This window comes from Gymnoscopelus microlampas (assembly GCF_963454915.1).
Source record: "Gymnoscopelus microlampas genome assembly, chromosome: 15".
In the NCBI taxonomy this organism is placed as follows: domain Eukaryota; kingdom Metazoa; phylum Chordata; class Actinopteri; order Myctophiformes; family Myctophidae; genus Gymnoscopelus; species Gymnoscopelus microlampas.
This window is the reverse complement of record NC_139952.1, coordinates 9,211,717-9,235,833: the sequence shown is the minus strand read 5'-3', so window position 1 is coordinate 9,235,833 and position 24,117 is coordinate 9,211,717. Positions and strand designations below refer to the sequence as shown.

The following is a 24,117-nucleotide window of genomic DNA, read 5'->3' as shown; positions in this document are numbered from 1 at the left end:
AACTATACAACCTATCTCTTAGTAAGGTACAAGCGCAGATTCCCGATGAAGCCGGTCAATTTGACATGTGGCACGAGTGTGTGCCGCAAAAACTGTGGGAGAAATTGCGAATCAAAATAAAGTTTATCTAATAAATAAAGTTAATCTATTACTATAGTCTGGTTGCACTGACTACAGAGCAAGCCTTCCTCACCAGAACTTGTTCAGTCTGTTGGCTCCACCCCCCCCCCCCCCCCCCCCCGTAATTGCATTACTTGCAATACGTACTTTTATAATACACAGCATTCACATACAGTATCCCATCCACCCATTTCCTTGTTAGTACAAACCCAGTTGTATTAATATTCATAAATATTCTTACCTCAAAATCACAGCATCTCTGACCAGCAGTAATATCAATTTGCATGAATATAATTTTTAAAAAAAAGTTTGGTCTTTTCTGGTCTTCTCCTCTACTCTCTATCTTGCATGATCGTCTTATCTTACAAACTTCAGTGCCAAATGGGAAGGCTCACGCCATTTAAAGAGAATAATTATATTATCTCTGGCTTTTTTTTAACAAGAGGGAATGAGACAAGCCCGGGTCAATTTGAAATCCTCATCATACCCACTCATCAATTAGTTTCTGCACTTATGCATGGCACAATAGCAGTCATCAATTTATGAATATTTTCCGCCTCTGGGGCTCTTAACGTTTCACCTCAGCGCTCTCTTTCTCACTGTGAATGATTTTATTCTGCGTCTATGAGCTTAAAGGGATATTTCACTTTCAAACATGTTTGGGTCATTTTAATGTTCACTCAGGCTTTTGTGTTTCACCCCAGACAGTTTTGAAGTTGCTTGATTCAGCCTTTGTAACTTCAAACTCCATTTTAACCATGTTAGATTCATTGAAAACACCCATCCTTGGTTCTGGTGAAATATATTGGCCTTCTGATACGTGAGAGGGCTTTTCAATTACTTTTTTCATTTATTCAATATAATTTTTGGAATATGAAAAAAGTGTAATACAATACAAACATTTAATTCAATTAAATTAATTAAAAAAGTAATTTAAAGAACACGGCCCCCTCACATATTAGAAGGACAATATCTGTCCCCAGAAAAAGCCTGAATAGATGTTAAAATGACCCCAAACATACATAAAATACTTACAGGGAAATATCACTCTAAGTATTTTTGTTGTCCCCTGTGTCTTCCAAGCCTCTACAGCACAAGAGTGATGTGTGTGGTTTGTATGCACAAGGTTCTCAGTTCACATTTTTATTCTGCATCTCCTTCAGAATAAAGGAGATGCAGATTCTGCAAGTCCTACAGTATGTGAGCTTAATTATTTTGTAGTCACCATATCATCGAAGCCTCTAGGGATAATAGCCCTTATTCAAGCTTGGGTACGCACAGATGTTATGCACAAATGCGCTCGTCTGATTTATATAGGGCCTGATTCACTAAGCTTGAACAGCACTGAGAGACGTGTCTGGCACTTAAAAGAAGAGTAAGTGATATTTTTGGGTATGTTTTTGTTAAAAAGGTTAAAGTACTATATTCTGATCATTCTACAGAGCGTTTGTTCGGTCCCAGGAGTCTCTCCAGCTCTTTAGTAAACAGAATATAGAACATTTTCAGGTAGGTGACAAAATTTAAGTCAATCAGGAGAGAGCACTGAAAATGCATTTTCTATTTAATAAAGAGCTGGAGAGACATGGGAGACTCATTTTACTGAACAAACACTCTACTGCTCTCAGAATATAGAGCTATTTAACACTTATTTTAACCAAAGTAAATCACTTACCCTCCCTTTAACTCTTGAGTGTTTGGGAGTCTTTTTAGGACAGCATCTTGCATTTTCAGCTGGGGAAAAAAACCCTCTGGTGGAAACACGGCCTAAAGCAACATGAGGAGATGATTTATGACGATGTGGAGCTGTGATGTGTCCAGCATTTTCTTCATGCAGCTGGTTGTCTCACAGCCTGATAGAGGGAGAGAGAGGGAGAGAGAGAGAGAGAGAGAGAGAGGGAGACAGGACGTTTTCCTGACAGACAAGGTGATGAACCAGACCTCAATCGTTCACCTATCGCCCTGATAGCGGTGGTAGAAAGTAACTAATTACATTTACTCAAGTACTGTACTTAGGTACAATTTTGAGGTACCTTTACTTTACTTGAGTATTTTCAATACTTTTACTTCTACTCCACTACTTCTCAGAGGCAAATATTGTACTTTTACTCCACTACAGCGTTATTTGAAAACTTTAGTTACCAGTTACTTTGTAGATTTGAAGTATCATTACAAAGCATACATTAACCACTTCAGCCCTATTTAAGCTTTGGCTATTTGAAAATTGCCGATCTACAAGCTAGCAACGCGTCGCGATGTGACGCGTTGTGAGCTTGTAGATCTGCTATTTTCAAAATATTTTAATACGATATTATTTGATGTTACATAGGGACATTCTGCATAATAACTTACTTTTTGTACTCTAAGTATATTTTGATGCCAATACTTTTTTACTCAAGTACATTTTGATGAAAGGACTCTTTGATTAACAGAGTATTTCTACATGATGGTATTGATACTTTTACTTAAGTAAGCCAATCAAGTACTTTTTCCACCACTGCCTGATATAGAGCGTCGCAGTTCCCGCCCACTTCCAGTTGCCGGAAGTAAATACTCAATGCATTTTTCCCATTGACTTTTCCGAAAATATTTATATAAATTAATTTAAGCCTAGAATCAAGCTATCCAGGATCCATAGTGAATCATGACCATAAAACGTTTGATTCTGTGAAAAAACTTTTTTGAAAACGGCAAAACAAAGGGTATTTATTAAACATAGTATATCATATCATTAAATATAAAATAATAAAAATCACAGAAAAAAAGGTTTTATGGTCATGATTCACCAGAATCCTGGATGGCTTGATTCTAGGCTTAAATTCATTGATATAAATATTTTTGGAAAAGTCAATGGGAAAAATGCATTGAGTATTTACTTCCGGCACCCGGATCTGTGCAACTGCGATGCTCTATAGAGTGTGCGTAAACAAGAACGCCTCTTTCGCTCCCGCTGATTGATGTGGTTCACACCTCTGTCTATCTCTCTGGGTGTCTGCCAATCCCGCCCCCCCCACCCCTCCCCTTCTTCCTCCCCCCCTCTCTCTATCTCTGTCTCTCCCTCTGTCAAGCTCCAGGTGGAAGGTTGCACCTCCTGTCCGACTCCGGGGCAGTGCTGTCTGTGGCGGCTGCCAATATGGATGGCAGTCTACTCTAGGCTGTAGGGGACAGGGTGGCACATTGCGGCACAGCCTGTCAAGACTTTTCTGGCTGTTGCCCCCCACCCCTCCCTCGTCATTGTGTTTACATGCACTGCAGGGATGTGATTATTACCCATTTTTCAGCACTTATCTTTGCAAACAAAACCCAGTTTCCGTGTTTAGGGATAATAAACAACACAGCTATAGATTTCTGCTGGAGAAACCCGATTACTCGGCCAGACAAATATTGTTCCAGTATTTCGTTGTCGGGCTCAGATCAAATGCTTGTTGGAGGAACACGTTATTCAATCTCTTATAGTCCATAATCATTTGTAAAAAACCCAAAATGGTTGCTAAGTGAAACGACAATAGAGAGAGAAAAACCTTCACAATCTTACTTTCACACTATTACTCACCAAAGTGGACGTAAACTGGGGGTTTTAGAGCAATCAGACAAACGCAACACAAAAGTGTAGATTCCCGATTACTCACAGCAAACTGTGTGTGTGTGTGTGTGTGTGTATAAACCAAACTGGACGTATGTGTGTGTATAAACCAAACTGGATGTGTGTGTGCGTATAAACCAAACTGGATGTGTGTGTGCTGCGTATAAACCAATGTGTCAATAACGCGGCATCGGTGCTTGGTGGGAAGGTACGTCCTATAAACTAAGTGCTTGTGTGAAGAGTTGCTTTCAGGCGCGACCGGGTGCACTCTTTTACATGAAAGCATCTATTAGAGAGCGATGGCACATCTCTGTTCATTTCCCCTGTGGCTCTTAGCTCTTGGCAATGAACATGGACTGTGTAATCAAAAATGATAATGGCACTCTCAGCTTTGCATGATGTGAAAGGTAATGTTTATGGAAACTTAATGTGAAGGGACTGAGAGTCATCATGATGTGTCATGAGCTTGTGCTGTACTTGTGCTCGGCACCGTCATACGACAAAGTAGGGCATTAATTCACGAAAAAAACGGAAAAAGTTGAAATATGGAGATACAAGGTTTCTGCCCAACAGTGACGATCTATTCTGCATCTATTCTGGGTTTACAGTAATCCAGCACAGCCTGAGTTTTATGTGACAGAGTGACAACCCGAACCCTGTCACCAACTCTGTCAGCAGCTTTTCAATCTCTGGGGAGGTTTTCAAAGCCCTCTGACTCTGACAACTGTTCTATTTTATCTCTATGTTTAGCACATGTGAGGAAACCCAATTACGCCTATAAAAACACCTGTCCACTGGAACTCTCCCCCTTACAGATCTTATGTTTCTCACTCGCTCATCTGACCTCCGGTATCTTAATTTAGCACACACACACACACACACACACACAGCTTTTGCCTACTGGAATGTGAATACATGCCTACTTCACTCATGCTTGCAATGTCACAAATCCTCTAGTCTCATTTGCCTCACATGTGCACACACACACACACACACACACACACACACACACACACACACACACACACACACACACACACACACACACACACACAAAGGTAGCGTTGGGGACAGAAAAAGTTAAATGTAATGACCAGTGAGCCCTCATCAGTGAGAAGCCCGCAGATCATGAAGACGACCCATGACATTACAGATTACACCACATGAGATTACAGATTACACCACATGATTACAGATTACACCACGTCTGGTGGAAGAAGTACTCAGATTTCAGTAAACGTAACAATACCAGTGATCTTTTTTTTTAAAAGTTACTTAAATCAAACTACAAAGGTATTAGCATCAACATATACTTAACGTATAGTAAAAGTAAAAAGTACTCATTATGCAGAATGCCTATTTCAGAATGACATACTGTATCGTGTTATTGGACAATGATTACTGCACTAACCACTTTAGCCCTATTTTACACTTTGGCTATTTGTAAATAGCCCATCTACAAGCTCTGCAAACGTGTCGCATCACGACACATTCTGAGCATCTAGATTTGCCATCTTCGAAACATTTAGATTATTGCTGATTAATAATATGATTAGTTATTAATAATCTTAATCTGCAAAGTAACCAGTAACTAAAGCTGTCAAATGATTGTAGTGGAGTAAAAAAGTACAATATTTGCGTCTGAGATGTTGTGGAGTAGAAGTATAAAGTATTGAAAATACTACAGTAAACGTACCTCAAAATTGTACTTAACTACAGTACTTAGTTACTTTCCACGACTGCAACACGTGCAGCAGCACAGTTTATGGATGCAGACACTGAGATTAAAAAAGTTGTTCCTCTCCTCACAGCTGCAACCCCTTACCTCCCATTCCAGCCTGTAGCAAGACGAGTTCCCAGTGCATTCTGGTGGTGAAATACTGACATGACCATTACCAATTAAATTCCTTTTTAATTTAAGATAATGAAACACTTTACAAAAAATGTACAAGTACACAACAGGTCATCATTGTTGATGTTAGTCATAAAGCGAACCATAAATTAATGGATGTTTACAAGTACCGGAGCACCGGAACAACAAAGCTTGTTTTGTTTTTTTATGGCCATGGAGAAATAAATACACACTAGCTTGCAAGTGCAAAATAAAAGTCTGTGTGACACCGAATAAATCACATCCCACTTTTGATTTGAACACACAGTCATAGTAGACTGATCTACCTGTGATGCTCGGATGCAACAACATAAAAAAGAAACTTAGATGTTGTTTTACATCGAAGATTTTTCAGACAATAAAGAACATTTCAAGGGAAAGCATTCCCTTGCCAACACTCCAACCGTTTGCAAAAATGAAGCCACAGACCATGAAATGAACAACCGTGGAACCAAATGTACGAGCAAGGAGAATTAGTGAGTGTCGATTTCAATCTGTGTTCATTTCGACTTCTTTAAGAACAGAGTGGAAACGCCACGCAGGAGGCACAGAAAAAGTCTTCAACATTAGCTGTGAGTACCTACGACCCTTTAAGGACATCACTTTTTGTATGTGGGGGTGCAACACTACCAGACAATAACCTCAAGTATTAAGTGCAGCTCTGTGTCCTTTTAGGGCAGCGATTGCCAATCCTTTTCTGGATCGGGGCCCAGTTGAGAATCTCGAAATCACCCATCTGAAGCATGTTTACTTTAATGATCAATCGATTGATTGTGCTCCGGCTTGGATAAATGGAACTAAAGTAGTATACTTTAAGTTACTATTTTCATTTCATAATTTCTTTTCAAGGTTTTTAAGACAAACTTTTTTCGTGTACATTTTTCAAATATTATTATTATTAAAATCTTAGTGTTTTGGCAATTATTTGGGGGCCCACATGCAATATCCTCACGGCCCACCAATGGGCCCCGGCCCAAGGGTTGGGAACCACTTCTCTATCAACACTGGAGGACTGACTGCAGCTTCCAGACGGAGGTTGCATCGACTGGTCAGCTGGCACTGCTCTGGCTGGGAACGTAAGCTGATGTGAACTGGTCTGTGGCACGAGTAAAGCCCTGCGTCAGTGAGACTTTAGTTTAAACAGTGACTTCTAACATGCTCACATTGCCCGCAGGAGTTTTCTTTTCATAAACTATGTACAAAATAAATAATATAGTCGCAAGCAGCAATACCGGGGGTCAAGCAACGAGCGCAACACTCCACGGCAACAGCGTGTGGTCAAACGGGAGGGGCATAAGATATGTCTGTTCAAAGCTCCTGTCTTCAATCCATTGCTATAGCACTCGCTGTGGCGTTTGGCCCCCTAATAAACATTTACAGTATGCGCGGCCGCGGTGCCTTTTTGTTATAATAAAAACAGGAACTAAATAGGAATGAAAAAGACAAGCCTGCAAAAAGAAAAGAATGGCTACTCTAACCCTTGAGGTCTGAGGCTAAGGCAGATCGTTGTGGATTGTGTATTTATGGTTTTGCGGCCCCACAAGTCCCGTCAAACCTAACACGAGCGAGTCCATCGCTGGCCTTTCTCATTTGACCTCGTCTTCTCTCCGAGTACTTTCTTCGATCGCAACGATCTGCACACCTGCACACAGTCCCTGAACCCCCTCAGTCTGAGTCTCCTCGTGCACCTGGCCACGTGCCTCCTGCTGGCCGATGGCGGGGGAGGTGGTGCGGCGATTGAGTTGGCTCTCTGGAGGCACGGGCTGGAGGTGTTTTTTTCTGTTAAAAGATATTTTCTGGATAGTACAGTGAAGAGTGAAGAGTGACATGAAACAGGGAGAGAGATGCGGGGAGGCCGTCGGACTCGCTGTCAGGCTGCATTAGAGAGCCTATTATGTGGCATGTGCCTTAACCACTAGGCCATCGGCGCCCCGAAATTGGCTGGAGGTGTTTTTAACGGGCTGTGGGCTTGAGAGCAGCGTTCGCCCCTGCTCTTCCAACTGCTCTTCCAGTTATGGGCGGGACAGAGATCACATCTTCCACACTTCCGTCAACGTTGAGGTATATTGAATGTCCCCATCATGTCATTGTGAAAACGTGCCGGAGTCTTGAATAGCAGACTGTTCGGTTGCACGTGACTGTTTGGTTGCACAGTTGCCTTCCAGGCGTTAAGCGTCTCATCTGCAACAAAACACGCAATACACACCTGTATACACACACATACACTCTCACTCACTGAGTGTGTGTAATACTCTGGTTATGGAAATGGTCATGGGATTTCCAAAATGGAGGTAAGTATTATAACAAACACTTTACATCACGACAACCATTGTTACAGTGTAACTACTCCATTAAGTACAGTGTCGAGGTCACAGGATGTTGTTACTCTACTACGGGGCGGAAGCAGGCGGTCAGCTCACCGCGACACCGGCCACTCGAAAAATTTAAACAGGAGGTTTGACTCCATTTCCATTTCCAAGTGTTCCTCTGGTTAGGCTGGTGTTTAGTGGCACCAAAGCGTACAGGTTGCAAATAAAGGTATCTTCAGTAAAGAAGGGTGTCATCAGTGTAGCGTTTTACAAGGCTGTCCAGTGAACGTGTTGTTCTCGGTGTCATTAATGAAGAGGTCATGTTTGATCCAGGCATTGAAAAGTCGACATCCAGAGCTGTGTACAAGGACTGAGGAGCAGAGGGTTCAAGTCCCACCGACCCGAGGCGCGAGACCAAGGAGCCAGACTGTATGTTAGACCCTGTAGCACCCTCTAGTGGTGTGGATCAATGCTATCTGACCTCCAGGCAGTCCAGGTACTCCAGGGCCAGTTCATAACAGAACCGATACTGCTCCTGAAACACACACACAAATGCATTTTATTTCTTTATTTTTTAGGGCTGCATCAAACATACAACAGAACAATAACTTTTTTTCCCGGCTGGGGCAGGGCTTCCCGAACCGTGTTTGATACTTAACGTGACTCCGCTCTGGTTCTGAACATTAGACCCCGCCCACTGTACACAGTAGTGGAGGTGGTGGTGGTTTTACCATGGATCTTCGTCGTTTGTTTCAACCTCTGATGCGCTTTGCCATGCTTTGTCTTAGAGATTTTGCCGTTTCTGGCGACAGAGTGGTCAAATTGTGTGCCATCTCGCAACATTAAGTAAATTGCAATCTGACTGTGTTTGTAGTCCCTCAGATCGATATTGTAGTAGAGGTTTGTACCTCCTAACCTCCTGAGACAACCGTTCATGGTACAGAGTGCAGAAGTTAAAACAATGTAAATCAGAAGCGCATTAAGTGTCTTGACCAATCCCACATGTCTGGCTGGTTAGAAAATCTTGGATGTGCAAAAAGTGCAGAACTGAACGTCAGCAAAGGACTGCTCTGGAATGATGTCATTTTGTTCTTATTGACCTGCCAAAGGCGGGGGAAAAAAAGTTATTGTTCAGTTGGAGAATGCTACAGCCTCGAGGCACAGACAATAGAATTGAGTTCTGTGTGCGAAGCCAGCCAGTAATATGAATCAGTCTGCTGGACAAGGCGTCTGAATATTAAGATGGTAGCTGTTTCAGAAGAACCTTATGAATAAACATATACCAATTACTGAGCCTTCGATGTGCTAAAGAGGGCCAACCCACTCTCCTATAGAGAGCACAGATAATTTCATAAAGTGTGTGTGATGATGAAACAGGATGTAACACGTAACAAACCAGTACACTGTGGTTATGTGGACGTGACACATCACACCTGGCTGAACCTACAGCCGAGGGCCGTCCAGAAAAAGGCAGACAGATTACGTTTTTCGGCAGGATGACAATCATTTCAGACAGAAACTTTCACTCACCATGGTTTCCACCATGTTTGGCTTTGAGTTGCGCAGCGTTTTGGCAGCGAAGAACGAGTCGACCACTCTGTGATGGCGAATCATTTCCAGGATCATGGTGCAGGCACAGAAAGTACCACTTCTACCACCTCCGTTCCTGTTCCCAACACACACACACACACACACACACACACACACACACACACACACACACACACACACACACACACACACACACACACAGTTCACTTCAAAGTGAATAGGCTCTATGCACAGCTGCCATTTTGGAGAGAAATTGGGTCTCTTCTTACTTCCTTCACAGGTGTTACCAATGATACTAATGAAGGCTCTGTTCCATTCTGGTCAGGGTGCTGATATCGTGCATGTTGGCTCACTAGAAACACTCCATTTTGGTTCCCAAATGGCCCCTTATGGTGGGTGTGTAACTCTGAGAGTGTACAAATGGAACCAAATGGACCCGTAAAGGTCCATTTGGTTCCATTTGTACACTCTCAGAGTTATTGGCGACATTGGGCGTCCTTGAAAATAAGACAACCACTATGCCACACTAAATGGAACAGAGCCTTAATTAGTATCATTGGTAACACCTGTGAAGGTAGTAAGGAAGGGGCCCAATTAATTCCCAATATGGCTGCTGTGCATAGAGCCTATTGTAAGGAAAATGCTACGCCTTGTCAGAATGTGTCGGCAGACGGTTTGGGAGTGAAAGCCGTTCTTGTATCACTGTGTGGATGGTGCTGGTATCACTATGTTTGTAGTGCTGGTATCACTGTATGGTCGGTGCTGGTATCACTGTATGGATGGTGCTGGTATCACTGTGTTTGTAGTGCTGGTATCACCATATGGTTGGTGTTGGTATCATTGAGTGTTTGTGGTATCAGTGTATGGACTCACAGGCAGTGGACGATGGTGCGTCCCTCTCCACATTCCTCCTGCCAGTTGTGCACCTGGGCCAGCAGGCTGAGGAAGGCCTTCTTGGAGTCGGGAACGTCACGGTACGGTGACCAGCGCAGGAACTGGAAGTGACGCACCACCAGCTGACCTTCTTGAAGCTGGACACAGAGACAAGGTGTGGGGGGGAGGGGGGGGGGCACATTTCATTCATTAAATGGTGGACTAGCAGCTTCCACAAAAATAAAACATTAAATGCATTTTCCACGCAAGCACGTTAATCCACATCTTTCAAACAAGGGCCCACCCTGGGGAGTCCTGTCACCGTCCAAAGTGACAGGACTTAAAGGCAAGGCAAAAGATCATTTAAAATGCTGGTTATTCAAATAATGCATAAAACTGTACATATGTTCTAACCGTAGACTGTAAAAAAGAATGGACAAAGTGACGCCATTGGTTTCTACAGACCGTAAATGAAGCCGTTTGTTCAGGAATTTCAAATCCGCCATCTTTCAATATCGCGTCATATCCTGCAGAATGCAACCAGACCAGTATTGGTTGGGTAGCTTGTCAATCAAGAGCGGGGGCGGGGAATGAATGCTATTGGTTGAGTAGCTTGTCAATCAAATCATCCCGCCCCTCCTAGAGAATAGCCTACTTTATCGTCAATTTTAAAATAAATGGGACCATAATTTACCAAAACGCATATCATGATGATTGAAAGGAGACGTTAAACTAGTGACTGGAAGCATATAGTATTTATGACAATGTTTATTAAGGTAAGAAAATCAAGTCTAAAGTTCGTCAAAAACCCATCCGCTTGCATTGAGATACATTCTTTCTGACACCAGTAGGGGTAAAACAGCGAAACTGCAGGCCATTCATATGAACTGTCACTTGAACTCTCTTCCTTATTCGAGTCAATTTCAAAGCAGGAAGCTGGGCCCTTAATCCTTATCTGTTTCCGTTCCTTTAACATTCAGCTTGTGGTTCTACAGTGTGATAATGTGTTTAATTAGTGATGCTCTGCTGCATGGTTAACAGCAGGGGGCGCTGTGCTCTGCTGCATGGTTAAACTGCAGGGGGACGCAGCAGTACTAGAGCTGGGCAAAATTGTGATAATATATTGCTATGGAGATATTTGGTGAAAAATATGGTGACATGTGATGTGATTTAGTCCATATGGCCCGGCCCTACGCAGTACCTTCTGCTTGGTACAGCGACTGTCATCGTCCCGCTTTGTGGCGCCCTCTGTCTGCTGCTGGGGGTCCTGCAGAGAGGCAGGATGGGACCGGTTCTGACACTTTGACTCGTTGTCTATGTGACAACAAGTCACTTGTGTGTGGGGGGGGGGGGCTTCTATGAGGAGACAGCGTAGCTATGTGGGTGTCTATCAGGGGTCATTGAGGTCAAAGGAAGGTCGAACTGTCACAGCTATACACACACACAAAATCTCTGATACATGTACAAAATGTCACACACACATTCGTATACTCTCATACTTACGAGCATGCTCGCGCACACACACACACACACACACAAACAAATCAAAGATTTGTGTGTGTCAAAGATTTGTACAGAATATTTTCCTGTAATATGATTCTCAGGTGGGACGTTTTTCCACTGAAATTACATCAAACGTCAAAATGCTGCACCAGATTTTATCTCTGAATCTTACATAAGTGCTGGGCATCATGTCCACACTGACTTTATAATTATCCCTTTGTGCCCTGTTCACATTTACAATTATCAGCTTGGAAATGAATGCATGTGGAAAACAATACCATGATAATAATGTAGGGGTTAAAACAATAACATTCTAATAATAGTGTAGGGGATAATTGTCTTGACCCAAAATATGCGTGTCACCAAATATATATATATATATTTTTTTGACTTAATGTGTAGAATATTTTCTCCATATCATTAGCATATGAAAGAAAAGACCCAACAACATGCCTGCCATTTGCGAAGCAATTAAAATTTCTCAGCTATAGAAATGCAGAGCACTGAATGGGTGACATGTCAAAGTAACCCACTCAGTAGTTCAAATGTCTACACGGAATTTGTGATTTGATGCTAAAAACAGAGTGAAGAGAGGTAATCATGTCTCCACAATCAATCAGTGTGGAACATGGGAGGGAGAGGTTGACAGTAAAAATCTGTTTAAAGAGAAGCAATCACACTGTTTATGTATGTTTCACTTCTTAGTTGATCATTATCATAATTATCACAATTAACCCATTAAGACCTGAAGCCGATTCTACAAATGTCTTCTAAATCCCAACAGTATTCTGAAAAAAAAACGTATGTTTCTATATCAGTGGTTCTCAGACGTTTTCATGTCAAGGACCCCCAAAATGATATGTATTGGCTGCGGACCCCCATCTCAAAATATTTCGTTCCAGGGACCCCCAGAAGCAAAGATTTTAGTTAAAAATGTTCGCTTTAGGGGCACGGTGGCGCAGTCGGTAGCGCTGTCGCCTCACAGCTAGAAGGTCCTGGGTTCGATTCCCGCCAGGGACGCTGTGGGCGCTGGGGGCGTGTTCTCTCCTCCACGTCATCGGCGCCCATACCCTAGGTGGGGTTGGTGAAAGGGCCTACTCTGTGTGGAGTTTGCATGTTCTCCCCGTGTCTCCTAGGGTAGTTAATACCCTCACAAAAACATGTAGTAATCCTGGTCACTATACTGCCTCCCCCTGGTCAGCCGGGGCGCCTGATGGAGGAGAAGGGAACTGGTTGGAATAACGTGTTCCTTCCACGCGCTATGTCCAACCAGGGAAACTCCCCCCTGTCGGGTGATAAGAAGCGGCCTGCTTGCTCCTCATGCATTGAAGGAGGCATGAGCTTCAGCTTGGGCTCTCCCTAGGCTGGCAGAGGGTAGGTAGTGCCCAGGATTACATAGGCAATTGGCACTGGGTGAAAAAATGTGGGTTACAAAATCGTGGGATAAAAAAAAAAAAAAAAAAAAAAATGTTCGCTTTAAAACAATATATTCAAAGATTTGCATACATTTTCACGATTTTTCAAAAATAGCAGATCTACAAGCTCATAGCACGGCACTCTGTATGTATGCTTGTTCACTGCACCAATTCCACTGTCTTATATGTTTATTACATGTCACACACGATGAGAAACAGCTCAACTCATGGTGATCTGCCATGTTGAATTGAGTCACATTGCTTGACAACACTTCAACCTGTATTCCAGGGCAATGTTTCGATTCCCTGTACTTTAAGTTTAACACGTGAAACCAGTCAAATTACAGCAGAAACGTTTGCAGTAAAAGTAGCCGTTTCTATTAGCACCCGATGTGCTAATAGAAACGGCTACTTTTACTGCAAACGTTGCCAGAGGTTTTTTAAAACAGGGTACATCTAGTGCCAGCGTTTCTTACCGTTTACAGCAGTGTTTTTAGAGCTGTAGTAGGCAGTGGTGTGTTCTAGATTTTTTTGGAGGGTATACTATAACTATTCCCTCCCTAGTTCCTCCCACACGCACGGCACGTGTGCGCGTATATAACTCATTCATGTAAAAAGCATTGCTTATGCCCCGCACAAACTCGGCCAGGCCCACTCAGGCCCAGTTTCACAGTAACACTGAGTACAATTACAAATGTATAATATGCTTTCTACTGATTTTCTACTGTTTCTAATGTTGATCACCCTGTAAGTCAACCACTTCGGAGCTGCTTTTAGCCTTAGATGCATTTTCAATGAAAGGCATGGATTATTACCATAGAAAAGTGCAAGGATTGTTATAAATAAATGCTGGTTAGGCTTATCAGATATAATAGCAGTGTTAACAGCGAGCATTCCAGTATATATGACAGAATAGTATTAACTTGACAGGCATTGAAGACTCATATTGAAGATTCAAGATTTTTCTGTGCTATGACGCGCAACTTGAATACTAATGAAGTACTCAATTCAGTGACCTGCGTTCAATGAAGTGAATGGCAGGTCGTTGAGTTAATGTGTGAATTCCGTGGCCAGCAGCCATTAATTATCACCTCAAGAACAATAGCCACACACAGGATAAGCCATCAACTCAGAGTTAGACTAGTCAGACTACATTCTTGCTGTTTGTATTGCTGCGCCCCCCAGCCCAGCCACTCCTGGGTGCATCGTATCAGATACGCTGTTTCGAACTGTTTTTGGATGTATACAGTGGCGACGAAAAAAATCTGCAGGCCATACGGCATGTATACAGCGTACCACGGTAGAACACACCACTGGTAGTAGCCTCCACGAGGACCCAGATGTAAACAAAAGGTGCGTGCGCGATGGTCGAGGGTTCCGACTAACGCCTGGAACAATAATATTTCTAGCGCGATCCGCCATTGCAGAGTGATCACGTGGCGAAAATGGCTCGTTTCCACCACGGTAAAAAAGTAAGGAGATATGGACCTTTGTCTCAAGATCGTATCATTGGAGCGGACGGAAGTGACGTTTTTTGGACTGGATTCACATCCGTCCATTCCATTCTACAGGGTCCTAGGATCATCCCTAAGTTGCGTGAGAGCGGCCCTTGTGGGAAAATAATAAAAAATTGGAAAAAACGGTTATAGCCGTTTATGGCACCCGAAACGGTTGTATTCTACAAAGCGGTTATAGACGTTTTTTGGAACTCAATGTGTTAACAAACAATGACCTTCCCTTTATTTTAAACATGGTGGTAGCAGTTATATTAAATAATAACGATCCCAAGTTGTGAGAACATCACCGTTCTTTCACAAGGGAAGTCTATAGCAGGGGTTCCCAAAGTAGGGGTCTGGACTGACGTGGGGTCGTGAAATTATTTTGGGTTATTAAAAAAAATATATATATATTTTTTTTAACTTTAAATTCAACAGAATGGATGAAATACATTCTAAAAATGATCACAAATGGTACATTTTACCATTTTAATACATTACAAATGCGCACCGAACGTGCAAGTTTATGTGCATAAATGACCTCCAGGTTTAGGTGGGGCCGCGAGTCAATTTCCGCATTATTTTGGGGTCGCGGGCTGAAAAGTTTGGGAACCCATGGTCTATAGGACTGTCATAACCACTCAAAAACCAAAAGGAAACTGGACTCCTCAGCTATGGAACACGCCGCTTGAGAACCTCACACAGAAACATCTTCTAAATATGACTTTTATGAGACAACCATTTCTATAATCTTTTCACCATTTCTCCCTCTTATTTCATCGGTTTATTGTTTTATTACTGTTTTGTATTTCTTTCATACTCTACTCCTTCCTACAGTACATCTATTTTATGTCATAATCTTTTAATCTTCTTTTATTTCCTCTCTGGTACAAGTCTTAATCTCTTTTATGGCATCATATAAGTAGCTGTATTCTTTATCTACGTCTTGCTGCTTGTGTTTAATTTCACCCTGTTCCCTGTAAAACACTTTTGTAACGTTATTTATAAACACAAATAAAATGCATTATTGTTGACAGAGAGAATACCTCTTCCTGTGTATTCCAGCCACTCTGTGTTCCTACTAGGCATGTAACGATTCAAACAACTCACGATACGATTCGAGTCACGATACTAGGTGCAAAATACGATTTTTTTAAACATTTTTTTTTCTCTTACCCTCTTTTCAATACAGTAGCAAATGATTGAAAACTATTATTTTTGATCAATTCTCTTCCAAAAATCCTGTATTTTCTTCTCCCTTTTTTTTACAAGCCCTATGCTGCGATTCATTTTTATTAAATGGATTAAAATTGTCACCAGTTTTAATCGATTTGAATCGATTTACGATACATTGTTACATGCCTAGTTCCTACAATTCCCATGATGCAGTTCACAGGCAAGCAACGGCCTCGTAGGAACATACTATCTATGGCCACCATTAAATCAACCCGATTCAAAAGTCAACATCATTATTTACTGTGCAAGGACAATGTCGCCATCACCGAGGGTAACTGATAAAAACCAAGAAAGGTATGAAGAAGAAGGAGGGGACACAAACTATCTCTAACTATCTCTCTCTCTCTAGCATGATTTCACATTCAGTATTATACTGCAGATTCAACAAATAATGTATATAGATGTTAACCCATTAAGACCTGGAACTGTGTCATTTTTAGATTTGAGCTAAAAAGCATTCTTTTACACTTTGGGCTATTCAAAAATAGCAGATATACAAGCTCATAGCGCGGCACCGAGTGCCGCGCTATGAGCTTGTAGATCTGCTATTTTTGAAAAATCGTGAAAATGTCTGCAAATCTTTGAATATATATATTTTCAAAGCGAACATTTTTAACTCAAATCTTTGCTACTGGGGGTCCCTGGAACAAAATATTTTGATGGGGGTCCGCGGCCAAATACATATAATTTTGGGGGTCCTTGACATGAAAAAGATTGAGCACCACTGATATAGAAACATAGGTTTTTGAGAATACTGTTGAGATTTAGGAGACATAAACATAGAATCGGCTTCAGGTCTCAATGGGTTAATGCAACAACTGTATATCATAGATGTGGTGGTTTCGGTTTCCGTATTATCAGGAAATATACATCACAACACAGGTGAAACAACGTGTTCAGCAGGGGGCGGGGCTTACCCGCGCGATGTTCTGAACGCGGAACAGGCGGATGATGACGTCCTCGTCGGCCGTTCTGGACAGAAGCTCCACCGTCATCGGTCCAAACTGCTGGAGACCTGGTTCAGGCCAGTACTGAAGACATGGCTGAGAGAGAGAGAGAGAGAGATACAGACAGATACAGACAGAGAGAGAGACAGAAAGAGACAGAGAACGGTCATTAGACAAATCATGATGTCACAGCCTGCCATGAGGCAAAGTAACAATACACCTGAGTATTGACAACAGTGACAATTAGCCTAAATGACAGTGATTACTTTCAAATGGAGCCATGAATAAAATGAACAAAACAACAATCACTCACTTAAGCGCCCCCCCCTCCTCCTTTTGAATTATTCAACAGCTTAAATCATTAGCATTAGCTCATTATAAATGAATGCGGTTGGGGAACCTTGGCCGTGGCTTGAAGGCGATGGAAACAGTTAGTCAGGGGTCGTGCCAGTGGTGGAAAGTAAGTGGAGAGTGCCACAAAAAAGTGGAAAGTCCTAGGGTTCCCAAGGAGGCAAAAATCAGCACAAAAAAAAGCAAGGAGGGAGACCACTGTATAATGCAAAAATAGTTTTAATGCCGTCAAACAGCTAGCAATGCTTCTACAGGCAGCAATGCTGCCTGAGGAAGAGTTATCACACTAAAAACGCGTTTCCTGAGTAGTCTGTGTTTCCAGCCAAGTGTGTTAAAAAAAGGTGAAAAATAGCTGTTTGAAGGTATTAAAACTATTTTTTTGCATTATACAGTGATCTCTCTCCTCTAATGTTTTTTTTGCCTTGGAAAGTAACTACCGTAAGCACATTTAGAGAGTGGAAGAGTACAGAGTGCTTCTTCCATCACTGGGGGTTGGTGCACAACAAGACCACGGACTCCGTTACCCCATTAAAGCCGGGAACGCATCTGCGTAACCACTTTAATCATTATTTTATACCGTGGCTATTCAACAAGGGAACCAGGAGGCCTGGTACTGCCAGACCCCTAGTGGTTGAAATCTGAATGGCCGGGTTTCGCATGACGTGTGTCCCTTCTATGTCCCTTCTATGATGAAAGGGGGACAGACTTTTTTTGGCTGGGGCCGGGGGACAAAGTGACCATGCCCATGTATGGAGAAAACAGATACAAAGCCTCATGTAAGCCCGACCCCTTGGGTCTGGCAAAAATAGCAGATATACAAGCTCTTAGCGCTAAGAGCTTGTACATCTGCTATTTTCTTTTTAAAATCATGAAAATTTGTGCAAATCTTTATAGTGTATATATACTTTTGAAGCGAACATTTTTAACTCAAATCTTTGCTTCTGGGGGGTCCCTGGAACAACATTTTGGGTGGTCCTTGACATGAAAAAAAGTTTGAGAACCGCTGATATTATAGCAACGTAATAAACATAAAATAAACTGTTAGGATTTAGAAGACATTTGGTTGAATACCCCCGAAGTAAAAATTTGAGTTACAAATGTTCGCTTTAAAAAATCTATATATTCAAAGATTTGCACATATTTTTCACGATTAAAAAAAAATAGCAGATATACAAGCTCGTAGCGCGGCACTCAGTGCAGCGCTACGAGCTTGTAGATCTGCTATTTTTGAATAGCCCAAAGAAACCTAAAAAAAAGACTCTGGGCTCTGCTCCCGGCCCGCCAATGGGAGGGACTCACAGGGGAGCGATGGCGTTGACATGCTAATGATGTTAGCGCTGACAGTGAGGAAAGGTGGAGAGGGGAGGAGGGGGAGCCCCCCCAGAGGAGTTGATAATGTCTTGTCACAGTGATGGGAATAACGGTATTAACAGGTGACATTGGGCAGGAGGACGGTTAAATATTTATATGCACAGACAGGAGACGGGCGGTCTCGTCTGGGGGGGGGGTGATGGGGTCAAGCAAGGACGACCCGTTAATCCAGTGAAGTGAATGAGAGGGAGAGGGAGAGGGAGAGGGAGAGAGAGCGAGAGAGAGAGGAGGGGAGAGAGAGATTAAGATGGTAAATAGTGATAAGAAATCCAACATGACACAGTGACAGAGCTGAAACAGGAACATGTGAGAACAGAACAAGACATGAACAAACGATAAGAATGTGAACACGTACGTTCACATTTCAACGCTGGGAAGAGGAATACACCAGCGTTATAACGTTTAACATGCAAAACGCATGACAGAAAAGCACTGGCAGCCAAAAAGAAAAGAAAATGGCTTTCTGTAGACATGGCCCCTTATAAGCAGAGGCGTGCCCACTGTAGAGGCGGAACAGGCGGTCGCCTGCCCAACTAAGATCTCGCCTCCCCTAGAAAACCCAAATAACGCGAAAAGGTGTCATAGCGTGCTTAATGTCCTCAAAGTCACGCATCCAACAAGCTTTGAACTGAGCAGATTGGACCTTCCGTTCCAGGGATAATGGCCAAAAGTTGAAAACGGCCACTTTCGCCGGTTTTTGATTGAGTTGAAATTGCTTTTGGGGGGGGGGGGGGGGGGGGGGGGGTAATAGTGGGGGTGCAAAACATTTATTTTGCTTGCCCTAACTGTAATTCCTGGGAACGCCACTGCTTATAAGTTATCTAATTGTATTTACTTGCAAATGTAATAATGGTGAAGTTGAACTATGGAACCCCCGCCAAGGACCCCCGATAGAGAAGCAGTGGTGTGTTGTGTCTCACCCAGGCAGAGTTGGACTGGTTGAGCTGGTTCAACATGACCACCGAGGTGCAGCCGTAGTCGAACACCAGCCTCCAGAAGTCTGCGGTGGTCCCTGGCAGGGGGTGGGGCGTCACCACGAAGGCGGCAGCTCGGTGGAAGCTGTCGGCGAGCGCGGCGTTGATGTAGTCGTTGCCCTCGCCCTCGGGGGAGACCAGAAAGGCCAGCGAGCGGTCGGGCGGCAGGACGTCCATGCTGCGGTTCTTCTCGCGGTTCCTGGGCATCAGAGAGACGCTGCACTCTTCCATGTCCAGGTGAGGAGTCACCGAGTTCAGCGTCTGACGCACGCACACAGAGAGACCAAGGTTAGTATCAGTGGTGGAAAAAGTACTCAAATGTTTTACTTAAGTAAAAGTATCAATGAAGTACTCCGTTACAAGTAAAAATCTGGAATTAAAAACGTATAGGAAATATAAAGGACAATATAATGACTCGGGTAAAAAAAAAGGGAACTTGCCCCCCCCCCCCCCATTACAAGCAGGAATTGTGTGGGGAGAGAAGTAGAGTGCAAATTGCAAAACAAAAATATATGACACTTCACTGCATAATTGGATTGCTGAAAAAAAAACGTTGTCTTTGTCAGCTTTGTCAGTTTGTATCTTCATGTCACTGGCTTCCAATTGAAAACAGATTGCAGCCTGTCGCTTTGTGGCTGCCAGTGTGATTGCCGCATTATACTTACAAACGCAAGTTCTTTTCTCAGTCGAGCACTGGAAGTCGTGTGACAAAGTGTGACAATTTGGAATTTGGTGCAAGTTTCACTGCCGTATAGTCTCTCCACTTTTAACAGCATCCCTCAGTTCACTGGGAGGATGCTGTTAGCCAACGCAACCAGGAATAAATAAAGGACATCAAAATTATAATGGAATTAATAACCCTTACCCTTTTTTTAAAAATGGAGAATGAAAAGCATTATTCTGTCAGAAAGTGTGTGTGTGTGTGTGTGTGTGTGCGCGCGTGCGTGCGTGCGCGGCGCACACGCATATATCTTTGTGTGTGTATTTCTGCAGGGGTGTTGATTGCAACTGAGATGAACTGATAACTGGAGAGAGCGAGAAAATGTATCTGATAAAAAAGAAGAAAATGATATCAAAGACAGATAAGAACAAAGGAAATAACAAAGGACAAATGAAATAAAAAAAGATGTAACACTATTGGATCAAACTTCCCAGCTGCTATATTTATTACAAGGATACATATCTGGAGCAACTTTAAAATACAGTTCCTATCACTCCAGAACCTCTCAGGGTGTTAATGGATAAAAAAAAACATCTCATACATTATGAATACGCATATTATGATACTTTGGAAATTGAAATGGGGGGAAATTGAAGTGATTATCTAACTGGCTTCATATTGTCAATGGCTTCCCATGGGTTTAAACTAAATGAATAGAACACAGCGGCTGCTAGCTGCTATATTGCGTCTAGCGGCTATACGCACTGCAATTATGAGGCTATTTAGTCGGAGCTGGCATGTGGACAGAACTAAAAGAAGTTAATTACACTGCCTGTGAAAATGAGAATTTGTAATTGTGCTGTCCAAAGGTCACCAATCATCGACGATATTAAAATGCAAAACATACAGGCTACATCTAACCAGACGAGGCAGCACCTAAATAATGGAACATCAATCTGAAGTGAATGGAAAGGTCAAACTGACAACAACATGGATTATCTGCTCCGAGTGTAGAGGCACCAGTATGAACGGTTGTGGATGTTAGATGGAAGTTTGAATTTGTGCATGAGAGAGAGAGAGAGAGGCTGCTGGAAATGGGATTGTGCGTGCGTGCGGTTGGTGTTAACCCATTAAGACCGAGAACGCATCTGTGTCATTTTAAGATTTATTTGGCTATTCAAAAATAGCAGATATACAAGCTCATAGCGCGGCACTTGAAGATCTGCTATTTTTGAAAAAAAGTGAACATTTGAGCAAATCTTTGAATATATATATATTTTCAAAGCAAACATTTGTAACTCAAATCTTTGCTTCTGGGGGATTCTACACATGTCTTCTAAATCTTAGTTTAAAAAAAGTGCTATAATCAGTGGTTCTCAAACTTTTTCATGTCAAGGACCCCCAAAATTAAATGAATTTTGGCCACGGACCCCCATCTCAAAATATTTTGTTCCAGGGGACCCCCCAGAAGTTGTAACAGAGTTAAAAATGTTCGCCACTGAAAAACAGATATTCAAAGATTTGCACACATTTTCACGATAAAAACAAAACAAAACAAGCTTGTTATCTTCTATTTTTTGAATAGCCAAAGACATCTAAAAATGACACAGATGCGTTCTCGGTCTGAAAGGGTTAAGCCCCTGTCACGTGTCAGACGCTCCCGTCATCAAACACACCTACTGTTTACAACGGCTGCAGCCATACCGTGGTCAATTGGACGCGTCAAAAGCTCAGGTTCTATTTCCGAGCGTTGACGGGTGGCACAGACCAGAGAGAGAGGAGAAGACAGTGAATGGAATGACGGAGCACAGTCCGGACTCCCGGTTTGTGTGCGTGCGTATGCCTGTGTTTTGGTAGCCTACGTCCCTCGTATAAGTCAGGTCGGTGTGATGCAGTTAAAATAATAAAGAGCTGTGGTGCAGCCTGTAATATATTTATATGCAATGAAACACAGATGAGATGAGTGCTACAGTAGACTGTTGTTTGTTTTCCGACTGCTGTGCTGGTGCAGAAGACAGCTAAAGGGAGCATACAGACAGCAGGTACGGAGGCCCGATGGTCTTTCCTCTAGTGCCACCATTAGGCCACAATGTAAACTGGCACACAATAGACCTTTAAATATAACAGCTTTACATATATGAAACTTGATTTGTATAATTGCTGTGTGCAGCGGATGAACCCTATTTAAGTGACCCCATGGTATTGGCTGTAGCGCCGCCACCTTCAGTCCAAAATGTCAACCTTGCACACAAGATATCTCACAATCTAATAGGCATATTGCTCTAGTCTTGCCCAGATCGTTAATGATAGGCTTAGTAATGTTAAATGGCCTTTAATGTCCCCACAAGTCAAACGTGTGTCTTTGTGTGTGTGTGCATGTGTGTGTGTGTGTTACCTGGAACTCTTCTCTGAGCTGTGTGGTGTTGCTCTGTGAATCCACCTTCAGCATGTCTTTATAGGTCAGAGCAAAGTCATTAATGGGGATGGCCGTCTCTCCACACAGACACGCCTCCAGGATGGCATCGTGGATGAACACATACTGCTCCTAAAAGCACACATTCACAAACTTATGAATATCATTATGTTTAATTACCCACTTGTGAATAGCACTTTTTCCAACTTTTTCTCCAACAGGCCCTCTACAGGAAGGCACAGAGCAAGCTGTTCTTCCTGGGGAGGATCAGGTCCTTCGATGTGTTCAACAGTATGCTGCAGATGTTCTACCAGTCTGTACAAGTAGACACCATCCTCTTCTCCAACGTGGGGGGGGGGGGGGGGGGTCAGGGGGATAACATCAACACAAGGGATGCCAACAAACTTAACAAGCTGGAGAGGAAAGCTAGCTCTGTAGTTGAACTCCAACTAATTTGATCCCTGGCTCCACCTGGGTGGATACAGAGTGGGCACCTGAGAAGTCTGGGCACCTCAATGTCAAATTGGCTATATATCCTCAAGGCAAAGGGCACTTTGCGGGTGTAAGGTACTTCATTTAGTTTCACTTTAAAGTTTAAAGTTAAACTCTGTGTAAATAATATACAGTCTACGGTAGTGGACACTGACCTCTGTCTGGATCATGTTGATGCGTCGGGAACAGAGGGTTTTGACACAGTTGTAGATGTCCACCACGCCTTCACATTCAGCCATGTCCAGCATGACGTCCAGAACGATGTAGCAGCCTGTCCGCCCCGCCCCCATGCTGGAGAGAACACAGAACGTTGACATGGTTCCATCGAGTGCTGGTCACCTCTTACATTCAGCCACACTACAATGGCTACGTTTGGAAAGCCCTGGCACGAGGGGGGCAGCTTTATCAACGATTTAAAAAATAAACAGTGGTTCTCAAAGTGGGGTTAGTTAATGTAGCATCAAAATAATTTAACCCTATTTCACACTTTGGCTATTCGAAAAAAGCAGTTCTATAAACTCACAGCTTGCAAAATCTTGAAAAATTGTGAAATAGTTTTGAATTGAAATTGAATTATATTCATAAGTTTATTGAATTGAAATTGCTATGGGCCTGGTCTACAAGATTCAACACAACATTGGGATCCCCCTGTATTTGTCAAAATACATCCAAAACATAAATTAAGTCCACAATCATAACACCAAAGGCAGCTCCACTGATCATGTTCAACCCAGATTTGGCACAAACAAGGGAATGAACTCGCTCATGCTATTCAACAAAAATGTGGAATGCCCTTCCCAAAGGAGTAAAGGAGTGTAAAACCCTACTCACTCAAAACTGCCCTAAAGAATCACCTTCAGGAGGCTGCAAGTGCTTTTATGAGCGATCCAGTTTAGAGGACCTTGTATTGTGAATTGTACTTCCATGTACTTTT

At 42.6% G+C, this 24,117-nt stretch overlaps 1 protein-coding gene across 1 annotated transcript in view; it reads right to left on the bottom strand.

Annotated features, from left to right (window-relative positions):
- Positions 1-5,713: 5,713 nt before the first annotated feature.
- LOC311061526 (receptor-type tyrosine-protein phosphatase U-like) overlaps positions 5,714-24,117 on the bottom strand; it is a 166,125-nt gene continuing 147,721 nt past the window's right edge. Inside the window, exons 24-30 of the mRNA XM_084080184.1 lie at positions 23,339-23,474; positions 22,674-22,823; positions 19,564-19,878; positions 16,892-17,017; positions 10,325-10,482; positions 9,431-9,566; positions 5,714-8,435 (exon numbers count right to left, since the gene is read on the bottom strand). Of these exons, the coding sequence (XP_083936310.1) occupies positions 8,373-8,435; positions 9,431-9,566; positions 10,325-10,482; positions 16,892-17,017; positions 19,564-19,878; positions 22,674-22,823; positions 23,339-23,474 (1,084 nt within the window). The 3' untranslated portion in view covers positions 5,714-8,372. The remainder of the gene's footprint in view (positions 8,436-9,430; positions 9,567-10,324; positions 10,483-16,891; positions 17,018-19,563; positions 19,879-22,673; positions 22,824-23,338; positions 23,475-24,117) is intronic.